At 42.9% G+C, this 19,289-nt stretch overlaps 1 protein-coding gene across 1 annotated transcript; it reads left to right on the forward strand.

The window, feature by feature from the left end:
• The first annotated feature begins 254 nt into the window (after positions 1 to 254).
• Positions 255 to 18,911, forward strand: Ddx24 (DEAD-box helicase 24). The gene is made up of 9 exons (XM_076849717.2): positions 255 to 352; positions 1,785 to 2,510; positions 9,080 to 9,598; positions 10,584 to 10,737; positions 11,022 to 11,537; positions 12,654 to 12,729; positions 15,170 to 15,358; positions 16,815 to 16,944; positions 18,378 to 18,911. Exons 2-9 carry the CDS (start codon positions 1,790 to 1,792, stop codon positions 18,641 to 18,643), a joined length of 2,571 nt encoding a protein of 856 aa, XP_076705832.1. The 5' UTR covers positions 255 to 352; positions 1,785 to 1,789; the 3' UTR covers positions 18,644 to 18,911.
• Positions 18,912 to 19,289: the final 378 nt, after the last annotated feature.

Below are 19,289 nucleotides of genomic sequence, written 5' to 3' on the forward strand. Positions count from 1 at the left end.
TCCCGCAAGAAGGCTTGCGTTCCGGGCTGCGTCGGCGAACCGCCGCCAGGAATGGAGCGCACGAACCTTTTCCCTGCGCCGAGCCCTACGCCACCGAGGAGCTTCCCGGCGTGAGGCTGGGGACACGCTCCACCTCGCTCTCCACGTTCCTAGGGCTGAAGCCGCGCAGCAGCCAATCAGGTCGCGGAGTTGGCGTGGAGGCGGAACTTCCTCCGGCAGCGCGCACGCGTGAGTGGAAGCTCCGCCCCGGAACTGCGGTCGACGCTGCAGCTGAGGCACTGCTGTGGTGGCTTCTGAGGTTGCTGACCCGCGCGTGAGGGAGCTGCGGCCCGGTCCCCACTTTCCCCACGCGGTGAGTACCCGAGCAGAAGCCCAGCCGGGGCGGGACCCGGGGCTCCTGGCGCGGACCTCGGCGGGCGGCTGGGTTCAGAGGGAGGCGCCCAGCACCCGTTCTACGGACTTCTGCCCCGTGGCCGCGGTTTTGAATGAGCTACAGGGGCGAGAGCGCGGGCCGCGCGGGGGCGCTTCCGTGCGGGTCTCTGCCGCCACCTCGACCCCGTCTTAATGACGTCCCCGCCCCCTGCCCACCGCGGTCGCTGCCGGCGTCGACCGGCCTCCCTTCAACGGCGGTTTTTGATGTGCGTCACCTTCGCTTGTTAAGTGCGGGACGTGCGCGGCCCCATCCCGCGGACGGGGACACTGAGGCTCCCGGAGGTTGACACGCCCTAGACCCAGGGCTGTCGGGGGTGGGATCCGTATTCGAAGCGAGGGTTACCTTTGCCTTTTGCGCAGGATCTGTTAACTTTGACGCGTTAGGTAGAGGCATGGGCCAAGTGCCACCCGAAGAAATTGCGCCTGGACGTTAAGTCACTTAACGTGACGAAAAAGCTGGGTGAGTTTTAACCCGTTTGGTAAAAGCCAGAGGGACGCGAACAGGCATTTTGCCTTCTTGGTTGAAGGAGGAAGCTGGGTGCTTTTTTTTTTTTTTTAAAGAGAGAGAAATTTTTTTTTTAATATTTATTTTTTAGTTTTCGGCGGACACAACATCTTTATTTGTATGTGGTGCTGAGGATTGAACCCAGCGCCGCGCGCACTACCGCTTGAGCCACATCCCAGCCCCTCGGTGCACTTTTTAATAAAGCACACCCCCAACCCCCAGACAAAAACTCAGATTTTTATTCTGTCTTCCAAATGGCTTAGGAATCAACCAAGCCCCATTCTCCGTGCTTTATATAATTTCAGTTATTTGCATAAAACACAAAACTTATATTATCAGGTCCCTTTCCCTTTTTTATAGATGAAAACACTAAGGTTGGGCTGGGGTTGTGGCTCAGCGGTAGAGTCCTCGCCTAGGACAGGCAGGACCTGGATTCGATTATCAGCACCACATAAAAATAAAATGCAGTGTGTTGTGTCCATCTGCACCAAAAAATAAATATTAAAAAAAATAAAAACACTAAGGTTCAGGAGACAATAAGCAGCCCTGTGCAGGGTCAGGCACGCATTAAACTTTGGGTCTGGAATTCAAACCAGGTTTACCTCATATGCCTTTGCTCCAGTTCCTGTGTCTCCTGTTCCAGGCCAAGCCACCTGTGCTGTGGGTGTGTTTCTTTCTGTAGCTTGGAGCATCTTTTCTTGGCTGGAGCATCTTTGTTATAGCCATCTTTGTATTCTTAGTTCTTTGCAGGGCCTGGTACTTGATAGATTGCCCAGAAATTATTTGTTGCTTTAGAACCCCATGCTTTTCAGTCACCAACCTAAAGGAACATTTCTCTCCTTTTTAGCAACCATGAAGTTGAAGGAGACAAAATCAAGGCCAAAGCCACCAAGCCGTGGCAAATTTCAGACCAAAGGCATCAAAGTTTTGGGGAAATGGAAGCAGGTGATGATTGACCCAAACATGTTTGCAGATGGACAGATGGATGATTTGGTATGCTTCGAGGAACTGACAGATTATCGATTGGTCTCTGCTGCCAAGAATCCCTCCAATCTTTTCTCAAAGGAGAAGCTCAAGAAGAGAAAGGTACAAGCCGGTTCAGAAGAGGAGGAAGGAGAGTCCAGTTCTCCAAAGAAAAAGATCAAATTGAAGAAGAATAAAGTTGTGGTACCAATTACTGAAGAAATCATTACTACCCAGAAAGACTTTGAAGTCAAAGATGCTGAGCCAGACCCTCAGGGAGATGACACTGTTTGTCCTGATTCAGAGGTAGGGGAGATGGCATCAGAAAACCTAGAACATACTGTTCCAAAAAAGAAGAAAAACAAAGGGAAAAAAAGATTAGAGCCTTCCCAGAGCACTGCCCCCAAGGTACCAAAGAAAGCAAAGACATGGATGCCTGAGGTACATGACCAGAAGGCAGATGTGTCAGCTTGGAAGGACCTGTTTGTGCCCAAACCAGTTCTCCGAGCACTCAGCTTTCTAGGCTTTTCTGCACCCACACCAATCCAAGCTTTGACTTTGGTACCTGCCATCCGTGACAGACTGGACATCCTCGGGGCTGCTGAGACAGGTAAGGACAGCTCTGGCCAGAACAGGATTGCATCTAGATTGAGTTTGTAGCTGCCAGGTGGGAGAACTAGGGAGAGGGGGATGTTGAGAGTGTAACCAACAAAAGCAGTATAGAATGAAGTAGTTGAGAAGTCAGCCAGGTCTGGTTAAAATCTGCGTTTTCCTGATTTTGATATCCTAGCTTTATTTTTCTAAGCCCTGAAGGCCCCATTATAAAATGGAGAAAATAACAATAATTCTTACATTGCTGTGAAGATTAAATGCTATAGTAAATTTTACACAGTTCTTTGTAAATGACCTGCAAATGGTGGTTTTTTTTTTCTGTTCTTGAGCCTTTCTGAATAGCTCCTAACATAAGGCTAAAATTGGCCTACTGGGGAGGTAAGTAGATGTTCATGAGGTTAAGGAAGTATCATCTTGTTCTCAAGACTTATCCAAATATAGAAAGGGCTGCTTTGGGAGTTGGTGAGTTTCTTGTCATTAATTTGAGTGTGGTGGATAGATATTGGGTATATTTCTTAGGTAGATGCAGGTGTGAAGAGACTTAAGTTTCCTAATCCCTTGGGCTAAGATTTTGGGAAACAACGACCTATTGACTGGAGTATATTAGATTACCATCTGGGGAGGCGTTTGTACAGCTTCGAACTATTGGTCCAGCTAGACTAGCAGTATCTGGTAGAAATATAGATAATGCAAACTACATATATAATTTTAAATTCCTGGGAGACATTTTTTTTAAGTTAGTAAAAGGTGAAAATTAATTCTAACAATACATACATTCTAATAATACATACATACTATATTGTACAGTAGCCACCAAAAACTAGACTCTCTAGACATGTTGTGCCTTTGGTTTTTGAAATAGTGGTCAAGAAAACTAGGGATTTGGTCCTAAGTGAAAGTCATAATTCGAAGAGCAAAGAAACTCCATGAAAAGGGAAATGGAGGTAATAACAACAACTTAGGACATTTACTGGGCATTTAAAATGTGTCCTGAACTATGTCAGGTGCTTTATTTTGATGAACTCAGTTCCCATAACCACCCTGAGGTAGATGACATTATTACCATTTCATAAGTGAGGAAACAGCTTCACAGAAGATAGATGATATCCTTAAAACTGAAAGGGTGGTAATGTTTGTATTCTAAGGTAGGCCTTTATGCTGTTAAACACTTTGCTGTACTGCTTTGCTATGTGCACAGTCCTGGAACTGGGTCTCTAGAAGGCAAAGTCTTTGTTGTCAGCCACTATGACCAGAACCTGACATTTGGTTCCATAACACAACTTTCCCATACAATGCTATGCATATGCAAGTCTAAGACTCAGAAAGACTTGGGATAGGCCATGCATTTTGATTGGGGCTGTGGACAGACTGCTGACTATGCAGTAATGAATACATTCTTACTCCCAAAGGGTACTGTGAGTTCCTTTGTAAGTCCTTTCCTCCCTGATGGCCCGCCCTCTCCCTCCCGCCTACTTGTTTTGTTTTGGTACTAGGGATTAAACCCAGGGGTGTTCTATAACTCAGCCATAATCCCCAGCCCATTTTATTTCTCATTTTGAGACAGGATCTCCCTAAGTTTCTTAGTGCCTCGCTAAGTTGTAGAGCCTGGTCTCAAAAATTTGTGATCCTCTGCCTCAATTGCTGTGTTTACAAGAGTGTGCCACCATACCTGGTCACCCAAAGGCTTTCTATCACTGTAAATTCGTTTGTGTTTTCTGGAATTTTATATCGTGGGCTCTCTCTCACCCAGTGAGGAGGTCCATAGAACAGGATGTCAGCAGACTGCATCACAAATCATAATACACACATAGAGCACATTTTTCCATATCTTTGGTTGTATACAAAGTACATTCACAACAATTTGTGTTCTCATACATGTACTTTGGATAATGATGTTCATCACACTCCACAATCATTTCCAACCCCCTGCACCTCCCTGCCCTGCCCCATCCAGAGTTTCTCCATTCCTCCCATGCTCCCCCTCCTACCCCACCATGAATCAGACTCCCTACATCAGAGAAAACGCATTTGGAACCCTGGGACTGGCCAACTTCATCTAACCATCCTCTCCAGTGCCATCCATTTACCTGCAAATAACATCTGGCTGTTTTTTACTCAGCATAATTTGAGATTAAGCCATGGTATTGCAAATATCAATGGTTTGTTCATTTCTTTTTATTGAGCAATATTCTGATGTATGAATAGAACCTGATTTAACCATCTATTGATAGAACATTTACGTGCTTTTCAAATTTTTGTTATTAGAAATAAAATTGCTGTAAACAATCGGTATAACAATCTTTGTCTGGATATACTCTTAGGATTTTCATTGGGCAAATACCTGGGTGTGAAATGGCCAGGTTTTCTGGTAAATGTAACTTTTTAGGAGTTTTCCAAAATGATTATACTATTTTATATACCCACCAGGTACTGGAGTTCAAGTTGGTCCATTTCTTGCCAATAATTTGGTATGGTCAGTGTTTAATTTTATTTTAGACTTCTAAAATTTTAGTGTTATTTCCTTGTGGTTTTAATTTGCATTTCCCTAGTGATGAATGATTTTGAGCATCTTTGCATGTGTTTGTCATCCATACCACCTCCTTTGCTGATGTCTCTTTATTTGAGAGTTCATTATGCTTTCTAAGTACATATCCTTTATTGGATATGTGACTCGAATTTTTTTTTCCCTAGTATATGGCTTGTCTTTTCATTTTTTTTAGCAGTGTTTTTTGAAGAACAGAAGGTCTTTGGGGCTGGGAATGGGACTTAGTGGTAGAGTGCTTACCTAATCTGGCAGGGCCCTTTGTTTAATCCCTAGCACTGCAAAAAAAATAAGATAGGAAAAAAAACTTTTTTTTTTTACTTTGATGAAGTCCAAATTATCAACTTTTTCTCCTGCGGATGTGTTTTATCTAATAACTCTGCCTGAGTCAAGATCACAAAGAATTTTTTCCTGTTTTCCTCTAGGAGTGTCACTCGTTAAGTCTTAGCTTTTAAGTATTTTGTTTTAAGCCTTATGTTTCAGTCTGATTCTTATTGACTTAACTCTAATGTATGGTAGTGATCAAAATTATTTTTGTTTTTTTACCTATGGATATTTAATTATTCTAGCACCATTTATTGAGAGACTATTTTTCCCACTGAATTGGCATATTTGTTGAAAATCATTGATCTACTTGTCTGTATCCATCAGTACTATCTCATTAACTTGCTTGTAGTAGCTATAAGTTTTAAATCAGGATCTTTGTGATTTTAAGTTTAGTTCTTCTTAAAAGTACTGTTGGTTATTTTAGGCCTTTGCATTCCCATATGAATTTTAGAATAAGTTTATTAAAAAAGCAGGGTGATATTTGGATTGGGATTACATTGATTATAGAACGAGTTTAAGAAGACAAATGTCATCTTAATATTAACTCTTCCAACCCATGAAAGTGGTATATGCCTCCATTTCAAATTTTCTCAGCAGTTTTTTGTTTTCATTGTGTAGATTTTGCATGTTTGTTGTTAGATTTACCCTTAAATATTTCATGTTGATGTTATTATAAATGGTAATTTAAATTTTTCTATTTCTGATTGTTGCTAGTAGACATATGATGGATTTTTTATATATGATCCAATATCCTGCAATTTGGTGCTAGCAGTTAGTTTTCTGAGAAGTCTGTGATATTTGCTACAAAATGATCATTATCCAAAGTAGATGCCTTTTGTTTATTTTTCTTGTCTTATTGCACTGGTTAAAATCTCTGGTACAATATTGAGTTTAATCAGAAATGGATGTTGGATTTTTTTTCCATCCATTTTTACTGCACGTGTTGAAGTATGTGATTTCTCATTTAGTTTTTTGATATAGTACATTACATTATTACATTGATTGATTCCCCCCCCCACCACACACACCAAATGTGAAACTAAACATATTCCTGGGATAAACTGAACTGGTCACAATATATTCTGTGTATATATCATTGAAATTGATTTGCTGAAATTCTGCTGAGAATTTTTAGATTTATTTTTCTGGGATATTGATCTGTAGTTTTCTTGTAATGTTTTTGTCTGGTTTTGGAAATTCAGTAATACTAGCCTCAGAATGACTTTTGAAGTATATCCTATGCAGTTATCTGAGAGCTTTATAGAATTTTTTTTTCATTCTTGAATATTTGTTAAAATTAATTTGGATAGCCTGTACTTTTCTTTGTAGGATAGTTATTAACTACAAATTCAATTTTCTAAACACTAAAGATACTCACGTAATTTTCTTTGTGATAATTTTCTACTTGCAGTTTTATGTTTCATGTATTTGAATCATATTTTTAGGGGCATAATGTTTTATGGATTAAAAAATTATCATATATTCTCTAAGTGAATTGGTTCCTTTTCGTTATGAAAAGGAACATCTTTATCCCTGGTAATAATCTTTGCTCTAAAATCTGCTTTGATATAAATATAGCTATTCCTGCTTTATTATTTTGATTAATGATACTATGGTGTGTCTTTTTTCCATACTTGTATTTTTGAAAAACTTTATTTAATATGGGTTTCTTGGAGTTGTCACAATTATTCTTTGTTCCTTATTCCTTTTTTACCTATGAGGGATTGGGGGTTTTTTTTGTTTGTGACACCACAATTGAGTATTATCTGAAATGGTTGAGACTGGAAGTGCTTTAGATTTTGGATTAAAAAAAAATATGTGTCTACATAATGAGATAACTTGGGAATGGAATTCAAGTCTAAACATGAAATTCATTTATATTTCATATATACCTTAACACATAACCTGGAAGTGATCTTATTCAAAGTTTTAGTGCACTTGTTTTTTGATTTCCACGTGTCAAATGAGGTCAGGTGTGCAGTTTTCTACTTATGGTGTCATGTTGGCACTCAGAATATTTCGATGTTGAAGCATTTTGGAATTAAGGTTTTTGAATTAGGGATGTTTAATCTGTATTAAGATCTGTTTTGGGGGCTGGGGTTGTAGCTCAGTGGTAGAGTGCTTGCCTAGCATGTGTGAGGTACTGGGTTCGATTCTCAGCACCATATACAAATAAGTAAATAAAGGTCCTTCAACAACTAAGAAAAAAATTTAAAAAATAAAAAAGATCTGTTTGTACCTACAGAACACTTCTAACATCCCATGTTGTGTGGGTTCTTGCCACACTGACAACCTATTCTTCAGATCTATCAGTGGGATGCCCCTACAATTCGGTTAAATTCTCATGCTGTCTACCTGGAGGAGTTTATGTCATTACTCTTAGGTTTAATGACTCAGTCCAATATGATTGTCCCCACTCCAGGTGCTAATCCCATACTATGTGAAGTACTACTTCACTTGGTGGTAAACTGATAGATAAAATATATATACTGTGAATCCCAAAGCAACCTCTAAAAAAACATAAAAAATTATAGTTAATGAAATGATTAGGGAAATAAGATGGGATCTGTGAGGCTGGGGTTATGGCTTAGTTGGTGGAGTGCTTGCCTAGCGTGGGTGAGGCACTAGGTTCGATCCTCAACACCACATAAAGATGAATGAGTGAAATAAAGGTACTGTGTCCATCTGTAACTAAAAAAAATATTTTAAAAAAAGATGGTATCTGTGAACATATATTTCCTCTCTGGACCCAGTTCCTGGTACAGAGTTTGTAAAACCTTTGTAACTTGCATCTTTTACTACAATTTTTGATCTTGGTCCTCCATTCCTCCTATTAGACCTTGTAAGACCCTTACAGTCTCTGGACTAATGAGTATCTTTGTATGTTAATAAGATGACTTGGCAGCTGGAGTCCTTAGATAACTTCAGGATGGGAGCTGATTGTAAGAATAACCAACCAAGTGATCAGAGGGCTGGAACTTTCACAACTCTTCCTCCTGGCCACCAGGGAGGAAAGAAGGGCTGAAGACTTGAGTTCAGTCACCAATGGCCATTGATTTTATCAGTCATGCCTACATAATAGAAATACCATAAAAACCCTACAACAGTATTTTTGGGGTTTCTAGGCTGGTGAATTCATAGAAGGTGTGCCAGAGAGGTATATGGATGCTTTGTGCCCTATCACCTCCCCCTATCCCAGTACTTTGCCCTATGTAGCTCTTCAGTGCAGCTTTTCCTGAGTTAAACTTTCTGAGATCCCCATTGATGCCTGAAACTGCACATAATACCGAACCTACCCATATAGTGCTTTTTCCTGTACATATATACTTAACGGATTTAAAGCCTTTTTCATCTTAAGTAAGTACTTACTGTGCATTGGGGCCATAATTTTTATAGTTTGAAGTACAACACCAAAATAATGTGGATTTCTTTCTCTTTCACAGTTTCATGAACAGATTTCTTCTTACTGTGGATCTTAACAGCCCCATTTTCTTTTTTTTTTCCCCCTTAACTAAGTTGAGAACTTTCACCTTTTCAATGAAAGGAAGCACTTTTATAGTTTTCCTTTGGCATATCTGAATTCCCTGCATTACTACTTTTGTACTTTAGGACCATTGTTAAGTTAAATAAGGGTTACATGAATGCAAGCAACAGCATTCAAGTTGATAACTGTTTTCTTATTTTGTTTTACTTCTAAGGAAGTGGGAAAACTCTTGCCTTTGCCATCCCAATGATTCATGCAGTGTTGCAGTGGCATAAGAGAAAACCTTCGCCCATCCCAAGTAACACTGGAGTGCCACTTGGAGAGACTTCGGCTGGAGCTGAGACTGGATCACCAAGTGAGGCCGCTACTGAGTCTGGAATGTTGCCTGATGAGACAGTAATTGAGAGTGAAGCTCTGCTCCCTGAGGCTGGAACTGAGGTCGGAGGCAACATTAGTGCCTCAGTCTCTGACCAGGCACCATTCTGTGATGATGATGCTGGTGAAGGCCCTTCTTCCCTGATCACAGAGAAGCCTGTCCCCAAACAGAATGAGGACAAAGAGGAAAAGCTTGATGAAGAGCAGACTGGAAAGTTAAAACAGGAGTTGGTAGATAGCAAAATTGCTCCCTGTAAATCGCATCCAAAGCGTCCTCTGCTTGGCCTGGTTCTGACTCCCACTCGAGAGCTGGCCGTCCAAGTCAAACAACATATTGATGCTGTGACCAAGTTTACAGGTGAGGTTTAGTTTCATTTAATATGTTTCCTGAGCAAATCCACATGCCAGGGATGAAGATGAATAAGCTGCCGTTCTTGTCAGCTAGGAGAAACCTTTCTCCTGGAATTAAGCCCTAAAGAAAATTAATTGAGTGACATTTTCTCAGTCCTCCCAACAGTACTACATAGCTTAAGTCATTCTAGATACATAGGAAATCAGTTAATATGTTGGATATAATGGATGCTTAGGTCAGGGGTTAGCAACACAGCTTGCTTTTGTAAGTAAAGTTTTATTGGAACATAACTGCACCAGGGGTTACATATGGTTTGTGGCTGCTTTTGTACTATAAAGACAGAGCAGAGTAGAGTTAGTTATGACAGACCATCTGGCCAGTGAGGTTGCTAATGACTCCCCTCCCAAAGTTTGGTGACCCCTGCCTTAGAGTAAGACTTTAATTTTCTCAGGGGGCTCCTTTGGGGAAGGAGATTTACAGGGGAAATTTGGTTATCAAGTTGTCATTATTCCCACTTTATCTGCATTATCCTCTGTTCATTAGTTTGTTGAATACTGTGAGAAGTCCTCCATTAGAGAGAAAAACAGCGCACTAGGCATTAGAGGAACTTCACATTAATGCTAATGAGGGGAATAGGAAGGGTTTTCAGAAGGTATGTCAGAGCTGCAGGTAACATCTTTCCCAGCATTGTAGTGCAGCACTGCTCAGGTTTCCCAGAGCTTGACTGGATTCAGATCCAGACCTTCTGTTGTGATTGGAGGGAGGAAGTAGAAAAAAATGAGATTGGAGAAGTAGGCAGGCCCAGGTCACAGAATACTTGGATAATTCCTTTAGGAGTAGGTTCAGCACTCAGGCCAGTACTGTCTTTTAGCACTTTTGGAAGTGGGGAGCTGTTCTGGTGACTGGGCCATTCTGGAGGTGCTATATTAGCCATGTAAAAGAATAAGCAGCCAGACTGAATAATAGCATCCCTATGTTTTCTGTCCTATAGGAATTAAAACTGCTATTTTGGTTGGTGGCATGTCCACACAGAAACAACAGCGGATGCTGAACCGCCATCCTGAGATTGTGGTGGCCACTCCAGGTCGGCTGTGGGAGCTAGTTAAAGAAAGGCACCCTCATTTGAGCAATCTTCGGCAGCTCAGGTGAGAAATGGTACCTCTTCCTTTCTACTTTACCCACTCTGAAGTGAGCCTGAGGTGACATGATGCTATGTGCAATGCCTTCTCCCTGTCAAAAGAATGCCACAGGATAGTACCAGCCAGGCCTAGGCCTTTAGAGAGCCAAGCATGCAAAGGGAGACCCTGGTAGTGACAGTGGGGTGCCTGCATGTGTAAGTGTGTGTGTGGTTGGGATAGGAGTAGAGTACTGCTGTATGATTTCTGTGACCCACCATCAACCAGTGATGTGGCTCTTTCTGGATCTACAGGTGCCTGGTAGTGGATGAGGCTGACCGAATGGTTGAGAAAGGTCATTTTGCTGAGCTCTCACAGCTGCTGGAGATGCTTAATGATTCCCAGTACAATCCAAAGAGACAGACACTTGTTTTTTCTGCCACACTGACACTGGTACATCAAGCTCCAACTCGAATCCTTCATAAGAAGCACATAAAGAAGATGGACAAAACTGCCAAACTTGACCTCCTCATGCAGAAGATTGGCATGAGGGGTAAGCCAAAAGTCATTGACCTCACAAGGAATGAGGGTACAGTTGAGACACTGACGGAGACCAAGATCCATTGTGAGACGGATGAGAAAGACTTGTATCTGTACTACTTCCTGATGCAATATCCAGGCCGCAGCTTAGTGTTCGCCAACAGCATCTCCTGTATCAAACGGCTCTCTGGGCTCCTCAAAGTCCTGGATATCATGCCACTCACCCTGCACGCCTGCATGCACCAAAAACAGAGGCTTAGAAATCTGGAGCAGTTTGCCCGTCTGGAAGAGTAAGTCAAGAGCCTGTCTCCATGGGCTGGGGATATAGCTTAGTTGGTAGAGTGCTTGCCTCGCATGCATAAGGCTTCTGAGTTCAATCCCTAGCACCACCAAAATATAAAAGCCTACTTCCAGAGACTGGGCCAGAGGGCCAGGGCTGGTAGGTAGAACAGTGGAAGCTACTTTCTGTCATAAAGTCTTTATAGAAGTAGTTTGTTTTGTCGCTCAGTCCGGCACAGCATTGGCAAGGTCACCCTCATTTAGTGTTTGGTTGCTATTAATGTCTTAAAGAAACTTTCACAAAGAGTAGGTGATAACCTACCCTTATTGAACACATAGACATAGTCTTGTGCTGGCACTTTAGATGCAGCTCCCCATTGTTTTACTTATCTTAACATCCTTGAGAATCAGCAGAATAAAATCTGCCAACAGCAGAGACTTTGCATCAGAATACCTGGGATCAAATCTTGGCTCCTTTACTTGTATCTGGTCGAGTTTTTTAACTTCTCTATGCTTCATTTTCTCATTATTAGGATAACAATAGAAAGTACCTCAGGGTTGTTATAAGGATAAGGTGGTTGAAAATTTGTTCATGTAAAATGTTTGGAACAGTTTCTGGCATATAGTATGTGCATACTAAATATTATCTTTAATAATTGCTAGTCCAGCTGTCATTTGTTTTCATTGTCACTATTTTCATTTTATAAATGAAAAAAAAAATGGGATATAGAAAAGCTGATCCACTTACCCAAGTTTTTTCAGCCTAGAAGTATAGAGCTGGGTATCAGACAAGTCTGTCAGACCCTAGGGCACGTGCTGTTTGTCATTTGCCTCATTCACTTCTCTGGAGGAACGGGGGGCGGGGGGGGGGCCTTATGTCATCACAAAGTGTAGCATGTTAGTCGGGTCAGTGGGATCCAGATTTGGATCCTGGCCTGCGCACCTGAATAGACCTGTCTGTACCTTGGGAAGCTAATTTTTCTGAGCTTCAGTTTCTTTACATATAAAAGGAGGCAACAGTATTATTTTACAGGGTGGTTATAAGGATTATGGAGTGCTCAGCAGATAGTGGGAATTTAAATAATGAATGCTTTTAGTTATAAATGTGCTTTCCATCTCCACCACAGCTGCGTTCTCTTGGCAACAGATGTGGCAGCCCGGGGTCTGGATATTCCTAAAGTCCAGCATGTCATTCATTACCAGGTAGGGATATCTGGGGGTTTGAAAGCATCTTCCCACATTGAATGGAGAATTTAAAGCAAAGTTTGGAGAAAGGAGGAGAAATTATTGTTCTGAGGCCACCACAACAGGTAATAACCACTAGCATCTAAAAACCACTGATGTCACTGTAAGATTCAGTCTCAGAAGTTGTAGTCCAATGTCAAGGAGCCCTTCCCTCCAAGCTACTTAATATCATCAGGTTAGAATCTTAGTGTTTTCCATGCAATGGAAAATATATAAGTTAAGTTTTCTGTTGCTATTATAGAATACTTCAGACTGGGTAATTTACAAAGAAAAGCAGCTTGTCTTGGCCCATGGTTCTGGAGGCTAGAAATAGAAAGTCCAGTATCTGTTCAGCTTCTATTTGGGAGCCTCAAGGTGGAAAGGTGTAATAAGCAGGCAGCATCTGCAAATGGAAAACAGAATAGAGACAACCATGCTTTGTAACAACACATTCTAGTCCCTTGCAAGCAAGAACTCGTTCCCTTGAGATGGCATTAATTTGTTCATGAAACCTCCACCCAAACACTTCCCACTAGGCCTCACCTCTAACACTGCTGAACTGAGGAATTAAGACACAACTTGAGTTTTAGTAGAGACAAACCATGTTCAAACATGTCAGCATATTGAATGGTTATCCTGATGTAGAAAAGTGTGAAAGTATTGTAGTTAAGATCTCCTTTGGCTTAAATCCCATCTTTGTAACCCTGAACAAGATATTTAATCTCTCCGTTCCTCAGTTTTCTTTTTTGTTAAATGACAATTATTGTAGTACCTAATTTGTAGGATTCTCATTAAGGTAAAATAAGTTAATTCATGGAAAGAATTTAGGAAACCACCTGTCACATCAGAAGCACTTACTAAATGTTAGCATATGTTGGTAGTTGGTAGTAGTGTAAGCTTGTAGTTGTGGCTAGGAGTGTGTGTTCCAGAGCCAACTGCCAGGTTTGCATTCTCCACACTCATGCCTCATAGTCTACTGGCTTGGGCAGATTATTTTAGTACTCCTGTTGCAGAATCATTGTAAAATGGAAGTAATAATGCTGCCTGCCAGAGAGGGTGGTTATGAGAACTGAATCGAGCTGCTGATGAAGCACCTGTAGTGTAAGTACTCGATAAGTGGTACTTATTATGATATCTTTATTATTATTTTTCCTCTTTAATTCTTCTTTGCTCATAAAAATATTTTAGGGTACTAGTTTCAGTTTAGCAAATCTCTGCTTCTGTTTGGGGAAGGGGCTATGGGTTAGTCTTTGTGGGAAATACCAAGGTGAACCTAATACAGCACCAGTTCTTAGGAGGTGTCAAGTCTAGCAGAACGAGTAGATGGCCATTACTGTGATTTAAGGCAAAAGGTATTAGAAAAGAGGTAATTTCTAGTTTGGGAGATGGGAAAGTGCTTTCCAGAGGTGCATGGCATTTAGTTCAGACGACATTGGGCTAGAGTTTAAAGAGGGATGTGTTTAGAGAGGAGTACTTGAGTAGTTGCTGAGGATGGAAGGAAATGCACTGGGGGCAGGTCACTGAATGACTTTTATCCTGTAAGTAAAGAATGGCAAATAGATCTTATTTCTAGAGCCTTTAGGAGCAGATCATTCTAGAATTTTATATTGAAAACAATACTGAAATGCTATCTGGGCCCAGTGGAGAAGACTCTGTGTTTCATTAATGATGTTTGCCTTGAGGCTGGGGGAGAGAGGGGCATCAGCACCATGCCACATTATCATGGGTAAACATCCAGTATATGTTGGAATAGAGGCAGTGTAGCCTAAGAGCATGGTCTTTACTGCTGAGCTGCTTCATAATAAATCCCGATTCTACCACTTAGGTGACCAAGGAGGGGGTTGTTTTGATCTTTCTGGGTTAGATTCCTGGTCTATAAAATGTGGATAATCATAAAGTATTTCATATTGTTATTGTAAGGAATAAATGGGATAATACATGCAAAATGCTTAGAATTTTCTGGCACAATGCAGTACTCAATAAATGTTGGTGTTAGTACCATCAGTCAGTCACCTGTGCAAAGTTAACGAAGAACCTGTGGAGTTTCTTTAGCTGGAAGAGATTATGATCAGAGATGAGACTCAAGAAGATGACACTGTCAGCTCAGTCCAAGGCAGGAGCAGTAGGAGTATGGAGGACTAGAGATCAAATAAGAAGGGACTGTCATGGTCTATCTGAGTAGGCAGAAGGACCTGAGCCAGGGTAGGGGGCATGGTAGAGCAAAGCATGCACAATGAATGGGCTAATCCTAGGGACAGTTTGAATGTGGGCCTAAGGGAGAAGGCCTGGATTGGTTTGTGATGCTAGAAAGATTTCTACCTACCTGGCTGGCTTGGAGGAGGGTTTGGTTTGGGGATCTGGCCATGAGGGGAAGAATAGTATTTGGCACCAGGAGCTGACCCCAGTTCCTGCCTGGCAGGTCCCTCGTACCTCAGAGATTTATATCCACCGAAGCGGACGAACTGCTCGAGCCACAAGTGAAGGCCTAAGCCTGATGCTGATTGGGCCTGAGGATGTGATCAACTTTAAGAAGATTTACAAAACCCTTAAGAAAGATGAGGACATTCCACTGTTCCCTGTGCAGACAAAATACATGGATGTAGTCAAGGTAAAAGAAAAAAATTCAAACCCCAGTGCTAAGAGGGAACCCTCTACTCCTCACAGAGCACCTTGCTGAGATTCCAGCAGCCTTACTCTTGGAAACCAAGGTTATGTCCTGCACACAGCTGAATGGGGGAATCTGTGAAAAGGGAGAAAAGTGGAGTGACCAAAGGTATGAGGTATATTCTCCGTCATCCATTTTTTTCACTCTGGTCCCAAGGTCACACCCACCTCCATCTCTACTGGAGAGTGCAGTGGGCTTGGCCAAATGGGTTTCCTATCAGAGGGCTGTGAGCAGCAAGTTAAATGTGTCTCATTGAAGTAGACACTAAAGATTTTGGGGGCCTGGTTACGTGGCTTAAGCGGTAGCGTGCTCGCCTGGCATGCATGCGGCCCGGGTTCGATCCTCAGCACCACATACAAACAAAGATGTTGTGTCCGCCGAAAACTAAAAAAATTTAAAAAAAAGAAAGAAAAAGATTTTGGTACATCCCTGAAACAGAAGCCAGTAAAACCTGCCTCGGAAGTTCATGCTAACTCAGTGGCACACATTTGTGAGTGATGCTTACTGTGGACCACAGTGTGTCAGGGACCAAAGCAAAGTGGGTTCTCCCCAGGAGTTCACCAGCCTGTGAGCAGGCCTGTCCGTGCTAAAGTTCAGGTACCAGTGGAGCACTGTGGTGTTGGTTGGTATGTGGCTACTGAGGGACCAAAGGCATTGAATGGTTCAAGGACTGGTGTCTACTCTGGCTCCAAAGGAATATTAGCTCTGTGGGGAAAGGTGGGAGATGATAGAAAGGTAGAATTCAAAGAGAATTCCTTATAAGGAGGACTGAAAGCCACCCTTGCTTTTCATGGTTCTTGACTCCTGCATTACATGATCTCTCCCATTTGGGGAGGAGGGGGAAAGATTCTTGTCACTGTAGTCTAACCCCAAAATTATGAGGAGAGTTGTAGAACTAGCTGTGACCTCTCCCCCTACCTGTAGGTTGGCAGTTGGGTTGGGCTGGACTTCCAAGGAGAGAGTTAGGGTTTATCCTTGGGAAAGCTGAGGCCTGTGATTGGATATGTGCACGTGTGTATAGTGATTGCCCTCTGGGCTTTTATCAGGAACCCAAGCAGATGCACTTCAGTAGGAGCTGAGCTGCATCTCTCTGACCACTTATCTTAGGAACTTTTGGGGGGTAGGTGGATTGTGCCTGGGATTGAACTCAGGAACTCGACCGCTGAGCCACATCCCCAGCCCTATTTTTTATTTTATTTAAAGACAGGTCTCACTGAGTTGCTTAGCACCTCTTTTGCTGAGTTTGGCTTTGAACTCATGATCCTCCTGCTTCAGCCTCCCAAACCACTGGGGTTATAGGCCTGTGCCACTGTGCCCGCTGGGAATACAATTTCAGTGAGACTTTGCTTCCCACAGACCTGAACTCCCATCAGATGAATACTGTGTTCCTTTCCCCCAGGAGCGAATCCGTCTAGCTCGACAGATTGAGAAAGCCGAGTACCGGAACTTCCAGGCTTGTCTGCACAACTCTTGGATTGAGCAGGCAGCAGCTGCCCTGGAGATTGAACTGGAAGAAGAGATGTATAAAGGTAAATCCTTTGGGCTGGATGGGAGTTAAGGAAGGATTCAGCTTTTCCTTTTATCCCTCAGCTTTTGCCTTGTCAGAACCATCTATACTGCTGTGAGCCCTGTCAGAATCAGCAGAGCCCTTTCCTCCTTTGCTGGTGGTCCCTAATCCCAGATGAACTGGATGTCCTTGGCCTGTCTGTTCCTGTCTCTCCTGTCTGGAGCTCTAACTGCCTGCGTCCTGCATTGGACATGCATAGTGCAGGGATCAGGCCCTCTCATCAGGCAGCCATATTTGCTGCCAGCCCATTCCCTTAACTGACTATGTGACCAGTCAAGCCTCTCTGCTGTATCTTACTTTCCTCCTCTATAAAATGGAGGTAATAAACTACCTCATAGGATTGAAGATTGATTAAGGAGTATAAAGTGTGTATAACAGAGCCTGGCAAACAAAGTCTATGATACTTCTTAAGTTATATTTATCATTATTATTACTACTGTACCTATCTTCCACACTGACAAAGCATTTCTGTGTCACCATCTCCTTTGATCTTGACCACAAGATTCATGGCATGAATAAATCAGAATTACTAGAGGTTCACAGAAAGAGGGGATTTGTGTTGTGAAACAGCTTCCCCACCAGCAGTGCCTGAGCCCCCTCTATATGGATTCAGACTGTGGGTCTGCACAGTCCCTGCTTAGGAAAACTTCGGAGTCTCAGAAGCAGAACCGCATCTAGAATTGGTGGCACCAAGGTTCCTTCCATCCCATCAAGGATGCAGCTGAGCTGAGTTGATGGCATCCTAGTGTCAAAGGCAGCAGCTTCAGAAACAAGCTTACTGCTGTCCTTTCATGGAAGCCAGGAACCAAAGCATTGGTTGTGATGACAACAAGCAAGTTCTTGTAGCTCAGGCCTGGGGTTTAGGTGAAGGTGTGGAGGCCCTGGCCTTCCCTCCCGAGGACATGACAGGGATAGAGTCCTTTGACTAGGCCCACCTCTGCACATGCAGTCCCAGCACTGGGTGAGGTGCAGGAGGGCCAGGCTGCAGAGATATATTCACTGACTCCTGAGGGATTGGTGATACCAGTCATGTTGCCAGGCCCCAGATGGGCAGTAAGTGGAGGCAGGAAGGAAACCAATCTGCCGCTGGAGTCTTGCGTTGTGGTCTGTTTGACAGCTAGCTCTGTTTCCTTAGGAAAGTGACCCCTCTAAATCCAAGCGGCCTTTTCTTTAAAATGAAGATTTCTTTCTTAGAAGCGTTTTATAAGGAATAAAGGACAGGGTGGTCCTGTGTATTCCTCCTAAACAGAAGTCCACACTATTCGCAGATCCCATCAAGCCAACTTGCCTCCCTAAAAGATTCTGGAAGGTTTACATTTTTTATTGAATTATCCATTGAAGGAAACATGCTTCTGTGCATCCTAGTAAATATGAGCTTGTTTGTGTTCCCTCCAGGAGGAAAAGCTGACCAGCAAGAAGAGCGTAGGCGACAAAAGCAGATGAAAGTCTTGAAGAAGGAGCTTCGTCACCTGCTCTCCCAGCCATTGTTCAAAGAGGACTTGAAAACCAAGTATCCCACTCAGTCTGGCAGACTGCCCCAGCTCACAGCTGCCCCAAGGACTGGCGAGTCGGCACTGAGCTGCCTCTCCAAACAGAAGAAGAAGAAGAGGCCAAAAGAGCAGCAGCAAGGACTGCCGCAGCCAAGTACAAGTGCAGAGTAACTGCCCCTGGTCAGTGTTGGTGTCTGCACATGGTGTCTGTTCTCTGGTTGTATGCGAAAAGCTTCTTCCCACCCTTGTGCTTCACTCAGTTTCAACCCATTAGGAAAATTTCCTGCTCTTTTCCCATAGCAGGGGGGCCCTTAGGCAGGTTTACATTGTTTTGGAGTAAATCCTGCACAGCAGCTTGTTGTTCTGTATTCTAGTGTATACAGGCTTCTTATGTGTTACAGGCTTCTTTGATTTCCTGAATTAAAAACAATGGTCAGAGACAGAATGTCTTCTCATATTTGTAGCCAGAAAATGGGGTGTGCAGTTTCCTAATTAACTTAGTGGTTCCCCTGGGTCAGCACAGTGCTTGTTCCTGGAGAGGGTGGCAACCGTATCGTAGGCCTTGGCAGCTGGTCACTGGAGCACATTGCTCTAAGACCTCAGCACGTATTCCTGCCCTTGGCCATAGTGGCACCCTACCAGCCACCTAGCTCTGGGCCATTCCCTGCTGGCCATTGCTTGTCTGAGCTGCCTTGTAAGGTGGGCACAGCAGAGGTAGCTGTCCTAAGGCTTCCTCCCATTGCAGAGCTAATAGTCATGATTGGCTGGGTCAGGAGCAGGAGGCCCCGGGATCTTACTCAAGCCTGTTCTCCTCATT

The sequence above is a fragment of the Callospermophilus lateralis genome, chromosome 3 (assembly GCF_048772815.1).
Source record: "Callospermophilus lateralis isolate mCalLat2 chromosome 3, mCalLat2.hap1, whole genome shotgun sequence".
NCBI classification, from domain to species: Eukaryota; Metazoa; Chordata; class Mammalia; order Rodentia; family Sciuridae; genus Callospermophilus; species Callospermophilus lateralis.

What these genes read in the sequence shown, in the direction of transcription:
- Ddx24 (XM_076849717.2), top strand. Translation starts at nt 1,790, where the DNA reads ATGAAGTTGAAGGAGACAAAATCAAGGCCAAAGCCACCAAGCCGTGGC. An exon ending in CAGTTTGCCCGTCTGGAAGA is followed by an intron (nt 11,538 to 12,653) that starts GTAAGTCAAGAG and finishes TCTCCACCACAG; the next exon opens with CTGCGTTCTCTTGGCAACAG. An exon ending in AATACATGGATGTAGTCAAG is followed by an intron (nt 15,359 to 16,814) that starts GTAAAAGAAAAA and finishes CCTTTCCCCCAG; the next exon opens with GAGCGAATCCGTCTAGCTCG.